The sequence below is a fragment of the Cryphonectria parasitica genome (genome assembly GCF_011745365.1).
Source record: "Cryphonectria parasitica EP155 unplaced genomic scaffold M406scaffold_2, whole genome shotgun sequence".
Taxonomy (NCBI): domain Eukaryota; kingdom Fungi; phylum Ascomycota; class Sordariomycetes; order Diaporthales; family Cryphonectriaceae; genus Cryphonectria; species Cryphonectria parasitica.
Genome location: NW_024468910.1, coordinates 4,442,457 through 4,460,919, shown reverse-complemented (window position 1 = coordinate 4,460,919; position 18,463 = coordinate 4,442,457). Strand labels below are relative to the sequence as shown.

The 18,463-nt window shown below is 52.3% G+C and overlaps 8 protein-coding genes across 8 annotated transcripts; 4 read left to right on the top strand and 4 right to left on the bottom strand.

Annotated features, from left to right (window-relative positions):
- Positions 1-752: 752 nt before the first annotated feature.
- M406DRAFT_327557 (uncharacterized protein) lies at positions 753-1,447 on the top strand (the record flags this gene model as incomplete). Its single annotated transcript, XM_040920222.1, has 3 exons — positions 753-935; positions 1,095-1,263; positions 1,341-1,447. 3 exons carry the CDS (start codon positions 753-755, stop codon positions 1,445-1,447), a joined length of 459 nt encoding a protein of 152 aa, XP_040780115.1.
- A 1,508-nt stretch (positions 1,448-2,955) lies between these two features.
- On the bottom strand, positions 2,956-4,005 carry M406DRAFT_327556 (uncharacterized protein; the record flags this gene model as incomplete). Its single annotated transcript, XM_040920221.1, has 2 exons — positions 2,956-3,680; positions 3,828-4,005. The coding sequence occupies 2 exons, from the start codon at positions 4,003-4,005 to the stop codon at positions 2,956-2,958; spliced, it is 903 nt and encodes a 300-aa protein (XP_040780114.1).
- Positions 4,006-5,700: 1,695 nt separating this feature from the next.
- Positions 5,701-6,474, top strand: M406DRAFT_243083 (HET-domain-containing protein; the record flags this gene model as incomplete). Its single annotated transcript, XM_040916196.1, has 2 exons — positions 5,701-5,851; positions 6,044-6,474. Coding segments are annotated over 2 exons (582 nt in total), but the record flags the coding sequence as incomplete, so codon positions are not given.
- Positions 6,475-7,307: 833 nt separating this feature from the next.
- M406DRAFT_234725 (uncharacterized protein) lies at positions 7,308-7,948 on the bottom strand (the record flags this gene model as incomplete). Its single annotated transcript, XM_040915995.1, has 3 exons — positions 7,308-7,405; positions 7,486-7,689; positions 7,852-7,948. Coding segments are annotated over 3 exons (399 nt in total), but the record flags the coding sequence as incomplete, so codon positions are not given.
- Positions 7,949-9,000: 1,052 nt separating this feature from the next.
- On the bottom strand, positions 9,001-10,194 carry M406DRAFT_63095 (uncharacterized protein; the record flags this gene model as incomplete). The annotated part of the gene is made up of 5 exons (XM_040924818.1): positions 9,001-9,099; positions 9,195-9,236; positions 9,305-9,350; positions 9,507-9,864; positions 10,032-10,194. The coding sequence occupies 5 exons, from the start codon at positions 10,192-10,194 to the stop codon at positions 9,001-9,003; spliced, it is 708 nt and encodes a 235-aa protein (XP_040780111.1).
- Positions 10,195-12,871: 2,677 nt separating this feature from the next.
- On the top strand, positions 12,872-14,142 carry M406DRAFT_63094 (uncharacterized protein; the record flags this gene model as incomplete). Its single annotated transcript, XM_040924817.1, has 3 exons — positions 12,872-12,918; positions 13,064-13,932; positions 14,063-14,142. The coding sequence occupies 3 exons, from the start codon at positions 12,872-12,874 to the stop codon at positions 14,140-14,142; spliced, it is 996 nt and encodes a 331-aa protein (XP_040780110.1).
- Positions 14,143-14,804: 662 nt separating this feature from the next.
- On the top strand, positions 14,805-16,887 carry M406DRAFT_327551 (uncharacterized protein; the record flags this gene model as incomplete). The annotated part of the gene is made up of 2 exons (XM_040920220.1): positions 14,805-15,971; positions 16,036-16,887. The coding sequence occupies 2 exons, from the start codon at positions 14,805-14,807 to the stop codon at positions 16,885-16,887; spliced, it is 2,019 nt and encodes a 672-aa protein (XP_040780109.1).
- Positions 16,888-16,929: 42 nt separating this feature from the next.
- Positions 16,930-18,075, bottom strand: M406DRAFT_251364 (uncharacterized protein; the record flags this gene model as incomplete). Its single annotated transcript, XM_040916763.1, has 2 exons — positions 16,930-17,466; positions 17,509-18,075. 2 exons carry the CDS (start codon positions 18,073-18,075, stop codon positions 16,930-16,932), a joined length of 1,104 nt encoding a protein of 367 aa, XP_040780108.1.
- Positions 18,076-18,463: the final 388 nt, after the last annotated feature.

Genomic DNA, 18,463 nt, shown 5'->3' with positions numbered 1-18,463 from the left:
GGAAGAAGGTTCCCAGGCGACACCACGTGGAGGTCGCAGAGTCCGATTTCTGTCGCCCGGGGGAGGAAACTTACAGTGAGAAAGACAGACGAAGGTAAGCTTGGAGAGAGAGAGAGAGAGAGAGAGAGAGAGAGAGAGAGAGAGAGAGAGAGAGAGAGAGAGAGAGAGTCTAAAAAAGGTAGCGAGCGGCAACATATCCGAGGGCGAACGCACCAGCGGCGATGCCGGCGGCGATCTTCCACGAGAGCGTAGGAGAAGGAGAGACTATTTTTGAGGGAGGGAGAACCACGGGAAAGGGGGGTCGGATGGGCTGAGCGAGTGTGGGCTTTCGTGGCCGTGGAGGAGGTGAGCGCGTCGTAGGAGGCGGCAGAAATGAACGAGTGCTAGGCTTCGGCGCGATTGGCCGAAGAGGGAGCAGCTTGGAATCGACCGGGGAACTGAAGTCCAGGCTCGGCATCCAAGTGAAGCGAGTGGCTGGTGAAGGGGAAGAAACGAGAGAAAGAGGTGAGGCAGGAAGGAGAGGTAGAGGTGGTGCCGAAGTTAGCGAGAGAGAGGACAATGAACGTTGGTCCAAGAGATCAACGCCAGCAGGCGAGGTCTTAGGAGAAGGAGTGACACGTGAGATGACTGGGATACCAAACTCTGGCTGCTGAGGATCTTTAGGAGACCCGAGTGAGGACGAAAAGAGCGAAGATGGCACGGGGGAGAGATCGTACAGTCGCCTTGGCACTGGTCGATCCGAAGGAGTGGACATGACAGATGCGGGTGCCATGGAGCCGTACTGGTCATCGAGCCACCTGTCGACGGATGCAGTGCATCGCGATGAGGATGAGGCCGAGGCCGAAGCACTGGAAGAAGCGAGTGGTGACATGGCAGGAAGGCCACGGGCCCGCGAGGAGCCTCTGGAGGAGCCAAGTTTGGAAGAAAAGAGCGAGGTAGGCACGGGAGACACACGAGCTAGGAAAGAAGGAGAACCTCGACGCAGAGGAGACGCGTCAGGTAGATCGTGGAGCCAGTCGTCGATGGAGGCCAGCCGAGCCCTGGGCGTCGGCGATAGGAAAGAGGGATAGGACGCAACCAGGGTGTTGGTAAAGGTGCGCGTGCTTCTCTTGGGCATTCTCCAGAAGCGAAGGCCTGCAATCATGCCCAGGAGGGAAGCGTACTCAGGGAGTGGGAGGCAGCAAGGGGAAGCATCTTGGGAGTCAACAGCAGAGTTGGATCCTGGGCTGCAGACCGTGGTGGCCCCAGAGCTTGCCGTAGATTGTGAGCGAAAGGACCAAACCGGAGATGAAGTGAGAGGCAGGTTGGCATCGGGACTGTAAGAGTGCTCGATCCACCAGGCAGTCGTCAACTTGGCGACTCGACGAAGGTCTCGTCGCACCTCGGGTGCTGGGTCAACGCCATCTCTGGTACGAGGGAGACCCAAGGTGCGGCGCGGCGTGGTTAGTAGAGTCTTTTTGCTGGGCGGTGCACGAGTGACGATGGGTGAGACTGGCCGAGCAGCGGCAGAGGGTGTAGAAGGTGTGGAGCGGGTAGAAGGGGCAGAGGGGGTAGAGGGAGCAGTAACGACTGGTTTGGGAGGAGGAGAGGAAGTAACGATTGGCTGGGGAGGAGAAGGGGAAGTAGTGACTGGCAGGGGTGGGGGAGGAGATGCTCTGGAAGGAGAAGCCATGGCAGTGTCAAGGAGCGACTGAAAGTTGGTCATGGCGTTCTTGAAAGAAGCAAGCCGGTCGGGCGAGAGCTGTGCAAGATCAACAGAACGTGCAACAAGCAGAGACTTTGGGATCAAACGAGTGGTTGGCTTGTCAGGAGAGCTGTCACCAGGGAAATGGACGCGCACGATGTCCTTGTTGTCGTCGTGTTGTATGTTGCTGTGTGTAGATTGCAAGGCCGGTCGTGGGCGGCTAGATGGCGAGATGAATCTGGCAGTCTTGTTTTTTTGGTGCCTCGTAGGACTTTTCTTAACACATATGGGGGTATGAGAAATGCGGACTGAAACCGCAGACCTCGAAAGGCCGACGCAGGAAGAAATGGGAGATGGAGGCATTGTGTGTGTGTGCGTGTAGCTGGTTGTGTGAGCGAGGTGAAGTTGTAGATAGAAGGGGTCTGTGGAGAGGAGAGAAAGAAGAAACGAAGAAGAATAAAAAATAAAATAAAACAAGGGCGAGGATGGCCGCGGGTTATATATAAAAGGACACACATAGTCAGTCAAGCACAAGATCACTGTGTTTTCTCCGAGAAGCGCGTCTGTGATCTCACCAAGCCAGATTGAGCAGAGGAGCGGTGCCACGTTCATGTCATGATGTTCTTCTATTGCCTCATTTCTTGTCCGTCCTCAACGTTGGTTGCTCCTAGTACCCAGTCCAAGCCTAGCGGGCCGCGCCGTTGCTCAGCTTCAGTGGCCTGGACTCGAGAGGAAGGTCCAAGCTAGTGAGAATAAAGAAGTCGTTGGCCCTATAAAGAACCCCACCAAGAGGATCTAAAGAAAAAGTGAGAATGATATCACATCACATGTGATTCCTGTTGACTAGTGGAGTCTGAACCTTATGAATGGATATGGCTTCCCTGCTAGAAACCCGTCGCATTGCACAAACCCTACCTAGCAACTGTGAGTAAGGCCCTGTGACGTACCACAGCCGCGGATGGCATCAGATTTAGGTGTAGTGTCGTACATGTAGTGTACGATAGAGATCTTCCATGAGACGAGGGATCTGCATTTCATACCTGAAATATACATGCCCAACGTCGTGATGGACGCATCGTCTTGTAGCGTAACCTCCTCTTTCGATCGGGATCATAGTATATCCCTAGCCATCACCTGGCCATCCTCATGGCACCGTATGCGTGCTAGATGCTCGTAACAAAGGTTTCGAGTCGGCCGATGAAGAAATTATGAACAACAATTTGCCGTGGTTGTGCACTCTTGAGACTGTGCAAACACCCGCGCACACGATATCAAGACCTGTTGGCATCTGGCCCCCCAAAACCAAGTATCAATAGCATCGAGTCTAGATTCTGAAAAGTTTGCGACTCAGTGTCAAAGACACATGTAGCGGCTTTCTCCCGAAACAGGAAGATGACTGGAAGCTTTCCAGGCTCGATCTGTTCGAGAACATCTGACTTCTCGGTTGCAGTGACCAGGTACCAAGTTGTCCAAGAATTCAGGGCCTGCTTGAACAACCCCGAATGGTCTGTGGATGACACCACATTCATCCCATCTTTCGAGGTGATCGGCGGAACTCCGAGCTCGGTGTTTATGGCCACGAAGGCAACAGTCGCCTTGGTGGTCCCATCTGGGAAATACAGAAAGACACGCGCATCGGCCTGCGGATCGAAGACGGGTTCCAACGCAAAAACACTCTCAGGCACGTATGCTCGCCATTCTTCAGGGATGGGCGGCACGGTTCCCATGTCCTCGAGCTTGAACTCCGGGGCGTCATTGTTGAGTCGGGCTATCTCATAAGGAAGTTGGAAGGTAGCCTCTCGAAACGCCTCGCGCTGGTGATCCAGAGGCTGAGATCGAGCCATGTTGAAGCCTGTATCAATGGCAAACGTGGTTCCAGTCAATGACGCATTATCATGGCCGAGGATCCATGAGCCGGGAGGGAGTGTGTTGAGATCAACTTTTGGCGCGGCCTTCTGTGCAAGCAGTCTGCGAATGAATCCCATGACGATCCAGCCTGACGCAATGCCCACACACACAGCAACTACTTGTTCTGGTGCTTCGAAAAGTCTGCGTGCAGGTGTGTTATGGAAGAGCCCTCGAGGTTTCGACAAGTCAGCTCGACCGCTCAGCCACGAATGACTTGGGAAGGTGATCCACTCACGACAAGGAGCGTCTCTTGAGGCCATTGTCAGAATAGGCTTAGGTCGTAGCGGCGAAGTCGACGTGTAAAGGAACGATGTATCTTGGAGACCAAGACCTCCGAGCGCCACGCGAGATGCGCATTTCGATCCCCTTCCCAGCACCAGCACGCGATGGTGCAGCGCCGACGCTGCAGCCATGGATTCGAGTAGTTTTCAATGACAGGATGATGAAACAGACGTAACAAGGTACATTGCCTCCTCTTGACGGACGTAAGTATGAGGGTCTGTGCCGATAGTTTCTTTCGAAATGATGTCGTGAATTATTGATTTCCGATGTGCAAAGAAGTCCCAGTGCAGTAGAAACCTTTTCCCCATCTCAGTGCTGTAAAGAATCCCTAGAACTCCTGCCTTGTCGTTAAAAATAAGCCTGCCCCTCCCCCGCGCAGACCCTAACCCTACTCACGGCTCTCCTCTTTTTGTTTTCTCAACCTTTCTTCATATACACATGGTTTTGGAATCGGAGGAGCGGAAGGGGGTTCAGGCTTGAATATAAGTAAAATCATATTGGATGAGGCAATGGCTGACGGAAATCACCTCATGAACACCTTGACGGCAGTGGCTACAAGCATCATAACGTGCAACGGCCCGTTAGGTCAGACACTGACCCGCACTGTAAGCCACTATCCTTGATTTTGACCACTGAAAGATTAGCCTGAGCGCAAGCCCAAAAGTCTGATAGGGCCACAACTTGGAATCTTCGCCAAAAGGACCAAACTCCTTGACTGATCAACTGGATACACAGACAGGGAGCCCTGTGCCTATCGCGTCCTCGTCGTACATAACATATCGTGTTTGATGAGTAGACGCTGACTCATCCAGCGCTGTGTACTTACTTCAACCAACCCTCTTCATTTGCTGGCACACCAAGGGGGGCGGCTCGGAGCGGAGCAGAGCAGCCTCAACGAACAGGATTCCCCGATCATCACCATCAATACATCATGTTCTGTGAAGATTGCAGTGCTGTCATTCTTGATGACCTGAAGATCGGCGGCTTCGTGGTCGACGAGAATTCTGCTCCATTCCTCATGCTCGACGAAGACGACAAGCCGGGAAGGCTGCCGATCGACTACATTGTCCACGACACCTACCCAAGCTTACCTCGGCTCACCCTGTCCAGTGAGGGTGGATGCAATCTCTGTAAGCTATTGAGGGAAACGATTCAGTCTGAGGATGTCCACCACGCCCTCATGCGGAGTGGGTTCGACCGCGGCAGCGAGACGGAGGTCGCTCTGACGATGCAGTACATTTGGCGAGCAATGGTTTGCCCATTTGGTCTTTCTCTCTTGATCGTGAACTTATGCCTGAAGAAAGATAATGGTACATCAAATCTGGAGATGCACGCCCTGATCACTGGACCTTGACCCTAATCCTTGGGTTTAGTCACCAATGTAAGCCACTGGCTGAGGTTTACAATCGAGTCGACTTCAGACGGTACGTGTCTGTATGCTTGGTCTAATCACAAGATGTCTCGACTGAGAAACAAGAATTAATTACACAGATGCGTGTCAAAGCTGGCTTCGCATCGATAATTTCGAAGCCACGCCGATCAATTCGCTGGACACCAAGTCTGTGTCGTGGATCACGAACAAGCTGGAGGCTTGCTCAACGGTCTGTCACCCAGTGCTAGAAACACAATTCGTACCATCTCGCCTGGTTCGTGTTGACTGTGACCCTCCTCGACTCGTTGATGCCCGTAAACTCGCTCGGCCACCCCGGTCCCTCAGATACGCTGCCCTCAGCTACTGCTGGGGAGGGCCAGAAGAGGCCAGATGCCAGCTGAAGACGAAGCAGTCGACAATAGAAACCATGCTGGAAGGCATCGCAGAGTCCCAGATGACGCGGGTGCTCAAAGAGGCTATTCAAGCGACGAGGGCTCTCAACATTGCCTATCTATGGATAGATGCACTCTGCATCATCCAGGGCGACGCAGAAGATTGGGAAAGAGAGTCTAAGATGATGGGAAAGATATACAGTGAGGCGTACTGTACTCTATGCGCCTTGTCCTCTAGATCCTGCCTTGAAGGGTTCCTGCGGGTTCAGCCCGCACCACTGAGCATCCCTTTCCAGTCGAAGCTGGACCCTAGAGTACGCGGAGCGTATAGCCTTCGTTACAGGGGCATCATCACAACTGATAGCAGGTCACTGGAATCAATCAGATACAGCGCAATGTATGAAGACTTTTCAACCAGCAACTGGGCTCGGCGCGGCTGGACCTACCAGGAATACGCCCTGTCCAAGCGAATTGTTGTCTTCAGCAACAATGCTATCCACTTCATCTGCCCAAGTGGATCCGAGACATTCGGCCACTCAAGTGATAACGACGAAGAAGACGGCGTGGACTTTTTCCAGGTGGACCACTTGGACTCTAGCTGGACATCAGAGATGGCCTACAACGAGTGGTGCAATGTAGCGGCGGACTTTTCTCGCAGACTTCTCACATATAAAGGGGACCGATTCCCGGCCATCTCTGGTCTCGCTGGATATTTCGGCAATCTCCTTGGAGACGAGTATCTCGCAGGCCTGTGGAAGAAAGACCTTTGGCGTGGCCTATACTGGGGTGTCGGTGTGAACGTTGCCCCCAGCTGGACTGCACTGCTAGAGCAGTTGAGCGGATCGAACGCGTATCATGCCCCGTCTTGGAGCTGGGCTAGTCGAGACCGGATGGCCAGTTTCGGTGAGGCGTCATATGATCACGGTTGTTTTCCGTACGGGAGTGCCAGCTATATTGACGACTACCGTCCTGAGTGCAAGGCGATCGAGGGCAAGGCTGCTGAAGATGGGCCCGGCCGCTACCTCAGTGGGAAGGTAGAGGGTGGCGCACTGGCAATCATGACGAGGATGTGTCCGTTACCTGGGCCATTCTGCCATGATTTTGACACTTGGGTCGGGGACAGGGAGAAGCCATTGCTGAATTGTGCTGTGGACTGGCTTGGAGGCTCTGACCCACCCGACCTGTGGAAGGATATATCGCTGCTTCTGCTGGGCAGCGCCGAGGGCCGTGAGGAGTGGGCCGGAAACGACAGAGTGGCATACGGACTGGTGCTTTACCCTGTTCCTAAGACAAGTGACACATTTTTCCGCGTCGGTGTATTCTTCTCTCAACCAAGCAATGGAGAGGGTATGGCGCTATTTTCCAAAGTCAAGGAGAAGTCTATCATGGTGGTTTGACCCCTTGCTGAAAAGCTTACCTACATACTCAAGTAATTACTGCAATTAAACATGGATCTATCCTAGTCACGAAGAGATAAAACATGTTTAATTAAGTGCAGACTGAAAATTAAAAGTTTCGACAGATCCACTATCTGATGACTATAAGGCATATCACGCTGTTCGATTCTTGCCTTTCACCTTCAACTTTCTGCACACACCTTTCCCTTTCAGTTCGCCCTGATCTTACAATCCCTTGACACAAGTTCCATAGCACTGGATTGATCCGAGTCTCAACTGCTTCCCTCGTTCCACGGACGGCATCTGGTCGCAGCACAAAAGCCGTTGCAGCAGGGCGCAACATATTGTCCTTGGATATTGTAACATTCTCCTATATTTTCGCGCGTAAAGTGGTCAGTCATGTGAAGGTACATGTTCATGCTGCAATACACTTCAGATAGCTCAACTTACCGTACACTCCGAGGCACACGCCGCTACATTTGACAGAGATGATGGGTTGCGGAGGTCCAACTGCAATCTCGTTGATGGGAAAGAGGTCCTCTGGGCGCTGCACCAAAGACGGTGCGAAGGCTACTTGACTAGCAGTCTTGAAGGTGCAATAGTGGTACGGGTCATAGTTTGGTGACAAGATGAGGCTGACCGAGAGGTCATTATCTATAGTGAAACTGCTGTGTGAGCAAAGGTCACTGTGTATACAGTGTCCCGTTCCCTCAATTTCCCGGGCCTGTTTGTGACATGACTGGGAGAGTTCAGAGAGAGTCCAGGTGATATTGCAGGGGACTTTATTATGAGGCTGCGCAATCTTTCTTTGCCTACCAGTGAAATACTCCTCTCCATCAGCTGTGATATTCAAACTGTAAGATGCAGGGCCGCCCTGGAAAATCAGTGACACGGGCTGAGGAGCATCGCGTTTATCGACATGGTCCTGAGTGCTAGGAAAGGCTTGAACAGAGGCAATGGCAAGGAAAGCCAGAGGAGATGCAAAAAAGGTCTTCATAATGGAAGAGCTTTGTTTTGTTGTTTGCAGAATGATATGTTGCCGGTGGTGGTACCGTTCACGACTCACTTGTGCTTCAAAACGGGGCAACTGATTTGATTTATACAAAACTCACGATGCAGATGTTCGGATCAAAGTAGTAATTACGAGGTATGTGCCAACGCGTAGTCAGTCCAAGATCTTACAATTGCTACTGATAAATCTCTCACCACTTCAGCTGAGTTGAAAGAAGTGAAGGAAACCAGTACTCAGCAACCTGCTAAGCAGAGGCACTCCGACCTGACACATGCCTATTAGCCTCTTTGAGCAAGTATCAGCCCTAACACAATGAGCTGGACAATAGCGCCGCGTGACCTGAAGCCAGTCTGTTGGCCATTGGGCTGTAGAGATATACTAAGCTAAGTGAAGACGTTGAGTGCTTTCGGCTTGGCACACTAAAATATTCTCACAACTCGTATCCATAGCATCGTAGCACAAATATCAGCACGTATTTACCTAGCTTCTGCGTATTCCACGGGCGCATGATCTTCGCTTTCTGGTACTAGAGCTTCTTTCTGAGGCCATGCGTTTTTTGTGGATTATTTTATAAGCTTACTCGATAGTCTCCACAAGAAGTCCGCAAGGAAACCCTTGAACCGAGACTTGACAGGTGTCAAGCGACCCAAATGCTGAACTCGGGGAAACGCGAGCTCGAGACTTTTAGCCCCAATGACAGTTGCAGATGCACCGTATCGGACTATGGCACACTACTAGCTGGACAAAGCTAACCCCACGAGACGCTTGTTGAATCGAGACCCTAGATCGAATCGTTTGGCTTTTGGCCTCACTAGACGAGGTAATAGAATCTAATGAAATTTAGGTAAGGTATAATTACTCAGACGCCAAGAAGAGCAGTCTCAGAGAGCAAATTAGAAGAAAGTATGATCCTTTTATCCTTTCCTGGCCCAGCCAATTCGTATCGCTCCGAATCAGATTTGACGTGGATTCACTACGAGAGTTGCGGCCCACCTTACCAGACCTCCTTCTCTTCCATCTCTTCGTTCCCAGTCCTGTGACATACAGATCAGCTGTGAATTACAAAGACAGCCTCAAGAGTAGAACGACCGCAGCACCGTAAAGAGATATAGTCTGAAACGGAAAAAAGAGACAATGAGCAACGTACCTCGTAAAAGCCATCTACCGCGACAGGAGTTTGGTCGAATATCTGCAGCATAAGTAGTCAGTACAAAACACGGACACTGGCATGATAGGTCTGCATCTCGAAGTACATACTTTGGCTATAAATTTAGTAGCAGCTTCGTTACTTGCTTCCCAGGTGCTGTTATCAGGTCAGTCTACGTTCTGCATCTGGGAAGGGGAGAAGTATGGCAGTCCTGGATGTGTCGGCTGCTCCCACCAGCTCATCATAGGCAGTGAGGCCTGACTGTGGCTGAGAGGAGACGAGATGAGTTCAATAGAAGGGTGAAAAACTTACAAAGCTACGTTTTCAACAACCTTGGCCCCTGGCTCAACGTTGTCTCCAAAGATCACAGGAATGAGTTGATGCCTCCGTTCGGCCCTGGGCAGATCCCACCACGAATTTAACACGGCGTCCATGAGCTCTGTGCCGTATCCCTGACGCCAATACTTCTTTTTCACACATATCTCTCCCTCAGGCCAACCACAGCGTGGGAGGTCCACGCAGTCGAGAAATCCTGCCTCGCCAATCATTTCGCCGGTAGAGCTCAGGAAACCACCGAAATACCAGTGACGAATGTCGTGGGGTGCTTGCAAGTTCTCGATGAACTTGCGCGTCTCCTCTATATCACGGTCTGCCCGACCCCTCGTAGGTGCTGAAACGGGGGATTGAGTCGTTAGCAATGACATTGTCGTCCTGTACACTGCGTGGTGTCTTTCAAGGGCTTTTGGTTCCTTTCTCTGCTCATCCTTCAGAAATGACAGCCGACGTCTGAGAAGCCACCCGATTCACATGAAATGGCTGAAATGGGAGACTGCTCACAATAATACTGAGTCTCCTGCTCCGAGCGAAGTGCATGAAAAGTTTCCAGGTCCTCTGGCATGATGGGCCTGACAATCAGGCGGTCCGTCTTGATATGAGGTCGTTCTGCGATGGATGGGAGTGGTTTGATTGGAAGTTTCACGCGATAATTGAACCATGGCATAATTTTCTGGTAAAGACTCTGGAACTCCTCACCCTCGAAGGTGAGGTGAACTGTCGGCAGCGCCATGTCTCCGAATCGAGGGTATGAGATGGCTTGGGTCATTCCGTCTATGAGAGGATGAGCGTTCAGTTGCTCCTCCTGAAGTCGATATCGACGATGTTTATGTTTAAGGATCCTTTGAAATGACGATCAAAACTAGTCTGGTGGCCAGGGAAGAACTAGGAGATTGGGAGTAGAATATTGAATGTCGCGTGGTTGCCCACAAGACAGCGCGATCCCCGAAGGCTAACTCGAGAAAGAAACACTGGCTTTTTAGGCGAGTACGTGGCAGTGGATTGCAATCTCAGCGGGCCCTACCGAATTTTCCAGGTCAAACGATACTTGCGTTGTCGAAGGAATTTATGGGTCCAAGCAGGCCCACAGTTAAGTAGTGATTGTGACAGGTCGGGTGCAGAAGCTCAAACGTTACTTGCTCAGGTTTCCTCAGGGGCATTTAGAAAGAGACCAGGCGCGGCCATATAGGCCAGGTGCACGTCTGCTATGACTCTGATAAACTTTTTTCTTCCTTCGCGCCCCTCCGCCCGGGGAGCCTACCAAGATAGTATACTTATTGCGCGTTGACCACGGACTGGTATGCTGTTACGTAGTACTTTATGCTTTGACGTCTTTTCGCGCCCATGGATTAGGCTCAGGATTCTGGAAGGAGGATGCTCTGCAATCAATCTTATCAAGGTTCATGACTCGGGCAGTGCAATTACATTACCTCCAGCAGAAACCTAAAAAGGATTCGAACGCCCCAAATTGTGCTACCAACTTCCCCTCTGCGGAGTTGTTGGCTCAAAAAAAAACATATAAGGATGATTGATCTGCAGGATCAAACTACGGGTACTGCCAACCAACGGCAGTGTCAAGCGTGGCCATGATCCTGACGGGACTCCGGGTACTAGTTCCTTGACCAATTGGATCGATCCCGTTCTGTCCCCGGCAACTTTTGGAAGACTATGTGCTATGGTGCAATAGTACGTCCGGTCAGAGCCCACAGCGCGCACTGAGGCTTTTCCTCTCTCTCACTTTCCTCGGCATCACAGGCTGGCAGCCGCCATCTCCGTGCTAAACGCGCTGGCTGATGTTCGTGCAAATGAGAGACTAGGTGTGCTTATCATGAACAACAGAGATACCGAGTCGGGAAAGAGATGCAGTCTACAGACACGTTGATGTTCGTTCGGTAATCAAATGAGAAAAGATGCCAACCCCTTCCACATGCTGTATAGGGCGTGCCAGTCAATCTTTTGTACATTTTCGGGAAATATAGCAGACTGGGGTCTATAGGGGGTAAGTGGGGACTCGGCTCACTTTTTCAGATCAACTTCATGCTGCAGGAAAGGGATAAATGAGGCATGTCGATTATGTAAGCCTGAAAGTGTTTCCCTTGAAGCATATCATCTGTTATGCAATTGTCCTGGCTAATTGCAAGAACTGCTTCATAGTGGCCGGAAAATCTCAACATGGCATGAAACATTTTGAGAAAACTTGCATATCATGGAGAATATGTTTCTGTAGATCTTCCGACAACTACACAGAATGTCGTTAGTTTTTTTGCTACCCATGTAGAGACAAACATGTTGAGGGACGGCAGTCACTATCACCCGGATATTTCTTCATCCGGTGCAAACTGTCAAGATGTAATATTATTAGAGCAACAATTGAATTACAGAGGGACCAAGCCAAAGATGGCAACTGAAAACACTTCACAAAGATGACAGCGCAGTGGTAATCAAGGAGTCATCTGGTGCTTGGGTTGCATGGCATTCAATGCATTCTGGCAAGGGCTGCCCCCCGCACCATCCCCCCCAGGGTTGTGATTCGATCGCATCATGTACCTTGTCTGGATGCTTTCCCCATGTGTGAAAAAGGTATTCAAACATCAACACATTCAAGACAATGCTACTATCCGATATTCCCTAACCTTTGATGCAGCATATTCGGTCTAGCATGAGAGAGAGAGAGATCCTATCAAGTGCAGTACAACAGCCGGAAAAAATCATGCAGTGGCTCGGGTCAAAGATGCCCGATTTAGGTCACACCCAAGACATGGCGCATTTCCACTGGAGAAGCCCGCCAATCCTCACGTTTGACAAGTCTAGACGTCGATGCAAATTTCTCGAACACATTGCCGCAGGACAGCAAAAACCATTCATTGAGCCTCTAGCACTAGCCGCAATACGGAAACAAGGGTGAATTCAACGAATGCAAGACGTCAAGACAGGCTGGTGCTGCAGCTTGAAAGTGGGTCTCCCAACATGAAAAGCTGGGTTGGCCGGTGAGGTCGAGGTGGCATTCTGGGGCATTGTAGGGCAGGGTGGGACCTGGAAGCCTTTTTCAACAGCTTGTCAAGCTCAGAAGAGAAAATTGAGGGGGAGGGGCACCAGAAATATGGGCCCTACACTGGCAGGTATGCCGTCATTTGACGAACCCCTCATTTTTGAGGTATAAAACGTGTCCTACGCCCATCGTATATAACCCAAGCTCTGCTTTTTTTTTTTTTTTTTTTTTGCGTGAATTCCTCTTGCATTTTGTCTCTCTCTCTTTCTTTCAAAGTCGTCAAGTATCAAATCTACCAAAGGCTCTGTCTCCCTTTCTTCTCCATTCCTCCAACAACTTTCAACTAAGATCCAAAATGAGTTCTGGAAACAAGGTCAAGCTTATCTCTGGCCAGGAGATCCCGTAAGAACCCCGCGCTCGCTTCATCCTCCGCTGATCTTAACTGACCCCCAATTACCCCCCTCCCCTCCTCTCCTCGCCACTCAACCCACGTCTTGCATGATCACGCAGGTTTTTGAGCTGACACCGCCTTTCTTTCGCGTCATAGGACTCTGGGCTATGGCACCTGGCAATCTGCCCCCGGCGAGGTCTCGGTCGGCATCTACGAGGCCCTGAAGGCAGGCTACAAGCACCTCGACCTGGCCAAGATATACCAGAACCAGAAGGAGGTTGCCGAGGGTCTCCACAAGGGCATGAAGGAGTTTGGGATCAAGAGGGAGGATCTCTTCATCACCTCGAAGCTGTGGAACAACTGCCACCGGCCCGAGCACGTGGAGAAGGCGCTCGACGACACCCTCGCCGAGCTCCAGCTCGACTACCTCGACCTGTACCTCATCCACTGGCCCGTGGCCTTCCCGCTGGAGGGCGACGTCGGCGAGGTCCTCTTCCCCAAGCACGCCAGCAAGGAGGACGAGGTCGCGCTCGACAACGGCGTTTCTCTGGTCGACACATGGAAGGCCATGATCGCCCTGCCCAAGTCCAAGGCCAAGAACATCGGCGTCTCCAACTTCACCGTCGAGCACATCGAGACCCTCATCGAGGCCACCGGTGTCGTCCCTGCGGCCAACCAGATCGAGAGGCACCCTCGCCTCCTGCAGAACGACACCCTCATCCCCTACTGCAAGGAGAAGAACATCCACATCACGGCCTACAGCGCCTTTGGCAACAACAGCTTCGACCTGCCCCTGCTCATCACCCACCCCGTTGTCACCAAGATTGCCGAGAAGCACAACGCCACCGGCGCCCAGGTTGTGCTGGCCTGGTCGCAGGTTGGTGGCCACAGCGTCATTCCCAAGTCTGTCACCCCCAGCCGCATCGCCCAGAACTTCCAGGAGATCAAGATCACGGATGAGGATGTCAAGGCCATCAACGAGATTGGCGAGAAGGAGCCCATGCGGTTCAATGTTCCCCTGACGTGTAAGTTCCACAACATTACTGCAACATCCTTGAACAGGAAGGAGAGAAATCACAACTTCACGCTGCATGGCTGCGTGTGTGCGTGTGTGCGCGTGTTACGATCTGGTGCTGACGACGAAACCCGGTGCAGACAAGCCCAAGTGGGACATCAACATTTGGAACGACGAGAAGGAGACAGCCGCCACCAACAAGGTTATTGTCAAGCTCTAAGCTTGTCAACCGCCTCATAGGTATTGTTTCTCAGTTGGGCGCATCGTGAGGGCAGATTCCTGGCAATAGTTTATTAGACTTCAATAGATCAAAAGAGCAAAAATGCAGTACATATGTCGGGCTCCCAAACTTGTCTTGCAGTGAACATCCAAGCGTCAGATCCACGGTCCAGCGACTGTCTAATGATGACTTACGGATAACTTGTCTCTCCCCAATGTTCATATGATTGAGATAATATGTGAGAGTTATCATCACGGTCCCAGACAAAGATGAGTTCAGAGCGGATCCATCTGTGCACTATATTCTAAGCAAACCGTCAACCATTAGTTGACCAGAAGAGACAGGGAAGCATGCCGAGTACTTGATTTAGTATGTAAGTGGACAAAGCCTCAAGTTTTGAACCTCTTGTCAAGTCGCCGTATTATTTGGTGACTGACGGTGCTCACGGCAAGAGTCGCCCCTTCCCTGCCACACAGCGGGGAAAGGATGCATGCTCAAAACTAACGACACCCCGTGTGGGGCGCCAACTTGAGATCATATTTCCTGACGACACGAACCCCCTCTCGGCCTTCACATGTTGATAGGTTTCCAAGAGGAACTCCAAGCCCTCGCAGTAAGTAAGCAGAGGCAGCACACGACGCTCCTCTGATCACCAGCTCGCGATGGCAGCACGTCATCCATTCCTGAGCCTGCAGCCTGATGAGGTGCTGTTTACGAGCCAGACGATTCGCAAAAAGTACCAAGGCAGAGACATCTTGTTCCGATCCATCGGCATCAAGGAGCCGCCCCGTGTGCAATGCGTGGCTTTCATCCAGGGCAAAGGCTCAGCCCCGCCGCGGAGGACGTATGTCTCATATCAGATCAAAGGGGAGCCCACTGTGTTTGAGGACATCATCGACCTCTCCACTGGAGACACCTTTCAGAGCCGCGATTTGGGCACAACATGCTACCCGCCGGCGACCAACTTCGACATGTATAGGCTGGAAGACATCGTCATGAACGACCCGCTTGTCCAGGCTGAGATCGCCCGACTGAAGCTCCCAGAAGGCGCCGTTGTCCAACCCGAGCCTTGGCCCTACGGTACCGAGTCTGCCACACCCGAGAAGCGCCAGTACCAAGTGTGGATGTTTCTCAAGTCTCTAGACCCGGCAGCCCGAGACCACCCATCTTCAAACCATTTCGCTCACCCTCTCGATTTCTCCGTCGTGGTCGACGACCTCACCATGAAGGTGATCCGCATCGACAGGCTGCCGATGACGCCCGAGGAGATTTATGTTAATGAGGAGGCGGCGGCGAAGCGGACATGGCAGCGGAACCCAGATGCAGAATACGCATCAGACTTGCAGCCCAAGCTGCGAGATGACCTGAAGCCTATTCACATCAGCCAGCCAGAGGGTGTCAGCTTCAGCGTCTCCGAAGATGAAGTCGTCGAGTGGCAGAAGTGGCGTTTCCATGTGGACTTCAACTGGCGCGAGGGCGTGGTCCTGCGAGATATCACCTACGATGGCCGGCCTACGTTCTACCGCCTGTCTCTTGCCGAGATGACGGTGCCATATGGTGACCCCCGCGTGCCGTACCACCGAAAGAGTGCGTACGATCTGGGGGAGGGGGGCGCTGGCTGTACATCGAATGATCTCGAGTTGGGCTGTGATTGCCTCGGTGCCATCAGATACTTCGACCGCTGGATGAACGACCACGAGGGCAAGCCACTCACACTGAGAAATGCTATATGTATGCATGAAGTGGATAATGGTATCGGTTGGAAGCACACGAATTACCGCACGGGCCGTGCTGAGGTGACCAGGAATCGGGAGCTGGTGATTCAAACAGTGAGTCGCGCATGTGAAGCGATCAAGGGAAGAAAATCACAGAAGCTGACAAATGTGCACCCAGATCATGACCATCTCGAATTATGAGTATATCCTGCAGTGGATCTTTGACACAGCGGCGAATATTCACTACGAAGTTCGAGCCACAGGAATCATGTCCCTCGTACCAGCAGATCAGAGCGTAGAGCATGATATGAACTATGGAAGTCTGGTGTCCCCAGGTGTCATGGCCCCCATACATCAACACATCTTTTGCCTACGTCTAGACCCTGCTATCGATTCCTACGACGAGAGCAAAATCATGTACGAAGACGTCAAGGCACATGGCTGGAACGCAGCAGCCAATCCCTATGGCGTTGCCTTTGGTGTGGAGTCGACCGCCATCGACCGAGAGTCATTCCTTGACCTCGACGCAAAGCTGAACCGTGCCGTCAAGGTTGTCAATCCCAACCGCAAGAACGCAGCGTCACACAAGCCCCCTGGCTACAAAGTTGCGGTTCCTCCAACGCAGCTGCAGCTGGCTGATCCAGGCTCCATGCACACCCTGCGCGCCGAGTTTGCAGACCATCACTTCTACTTCACCAGGCACGATGAGGATGAGCTCTACCCGGCAGGCGAGTTTCCGTGGCAGCATACCGGTGGGACTGGTGTGCGGACGTGGGCTGCGAGGAAGAGAGAACTTGGGCCTGGTGAGGGCGTGGTCTGGTGTACCTTCTCGTTCACGCATGTGCCAAGACCAGAAGACTGGCCAGTGATGCCGGTGGAGATATTCCGTGTAGGTTTGAAGCCGGTGAATTTCTTCGAGAAGAACCCAGCGCTGGATGTGCCGTCTTCCAAGCAAAGCGTGAACAAGAGTGTGGAGATTTCGAGGTCACAGAGGGAACTGGACCTCAGGCAGAAAGAATGCTGTGGCTGAAAATGCTTGATTGAGGCTTCATTACAACTAATTATTCTTGGTTCATGATCCTGTGCTCAACCTCCATGACTCTCCGAGTTCGAAATCTGCCATGAGACCGTAGTGATCGGTGACGAAATCGAAATAGCCTTCCTCCTCGAGCCCCCTCCGGGCCTCCTCATCCTGCACTTTGACACCCACACCGACCTTCTCGAGCTTTTTCACTCGAAGAACAGCCTTCTGAGGGTCCATCTCGTCGCCCTGGCAGAAACATATCTTGTCCATTCTCTTATGGGGGTACCTGGTATCCTTGCTCTGCGGGCCCCACGTGAATCCATCCGGATCGCCCTCGCTCCCTCCCAGCTCGAGATACGCGTCCTTGAACCCATTTTCCTGTGGCAGAGTCTCATCCAGCCTCGAGTTCGCATTGCAATCACCGGCGATGATACCAGCAACGACCCCGTCTGCCTCGTCTTGCAAGAACTTGGCACACCCATTCCACTGGATCGGCCGCAGCGGGGGTCTCCCAGCCATAGAGTCCAGATGCACGTTGCACAGCCTGACGACCGCCGCCGGCCCCTCGCCGTGATCCTCTGCACTCTCGTCCTGGTCCTCCGAGGGCTGCCTGCGGACAACAACAACAACGTCCACCAAGAGAGCCTCGCGCTCAAACTCGCTTACAAAGGGCAGCCGCGCCACGTCTCTGATGGCCAGCCGCCGGTCCACGAGCGTCACGCTGTTGTACGGGCACCGCCAGGTGTGCGTCGTGAGGTCGCTGACGTGGAACCCGTCCTGGACCCAGCCTGTTGAGGCGATCTGGCCGAGGTTGTGGGACACCTGCGGGGGCCACTCGTGCGCCAGCGGGTTGTTGAGGTCCAGAGGGGCGGACTGCTTCATTTCCTGGAGCATGATGATTGTTGCTGTTGTCTCTGGGGTGGTGCTCTCGACGAGGATGTCGTGCAGGTGGGACAAGGCTGCGCGCATGCGGGCTTGAGGCTGGGGGGACATGAAGTCGATGTTCCAGGTGATGAGGCGGAGGGCGGTGATGGGCGTAGACGGTGTGGCGTGTGTGGCCGGCGCGGTGGTGCGCGTGTTGGGATCAGTCGGCTGCCATTTGGAGTCGATGAAGGTGTAGTAAGGCTGGGAGCTGGGTGTGTAGTCCTCGAGCTGCCGCTTGGTCAGCCTGGCGACGAGTCGATCTGCTGTCATGGTGTGGTGTCTTGATTTGAACAGAGAAAAGTTGATTTCAAAAGTGTTCCGGCTCCTCTTAAGCCTAGTAAGCATAGTATAGTTTGTTCCAGAGAAGGAAGGTGTTGTCTGCTGCTGGTCTATTTGGCTGAACAGGATTAATGCCTAATGCCTGGAAAGCAGACTGAGCCACAGCCTCAATGGTCATAAGCTGTGGAATTCTGGCACCTCACACCTAACCCTGGTGATATGCTACTATCATTATGGTCACCCAAAGTGCTCACGTGAGCACCAGCGAGCGTTGACAACTTGGAAGCTTTTATAAATGCTGATCAAACTTGTTGCATAATAATGTTGACCAAGTTCTGCGTCGCTGTTGCCTACTTAGGCATCAGTACTCGACTGAAGG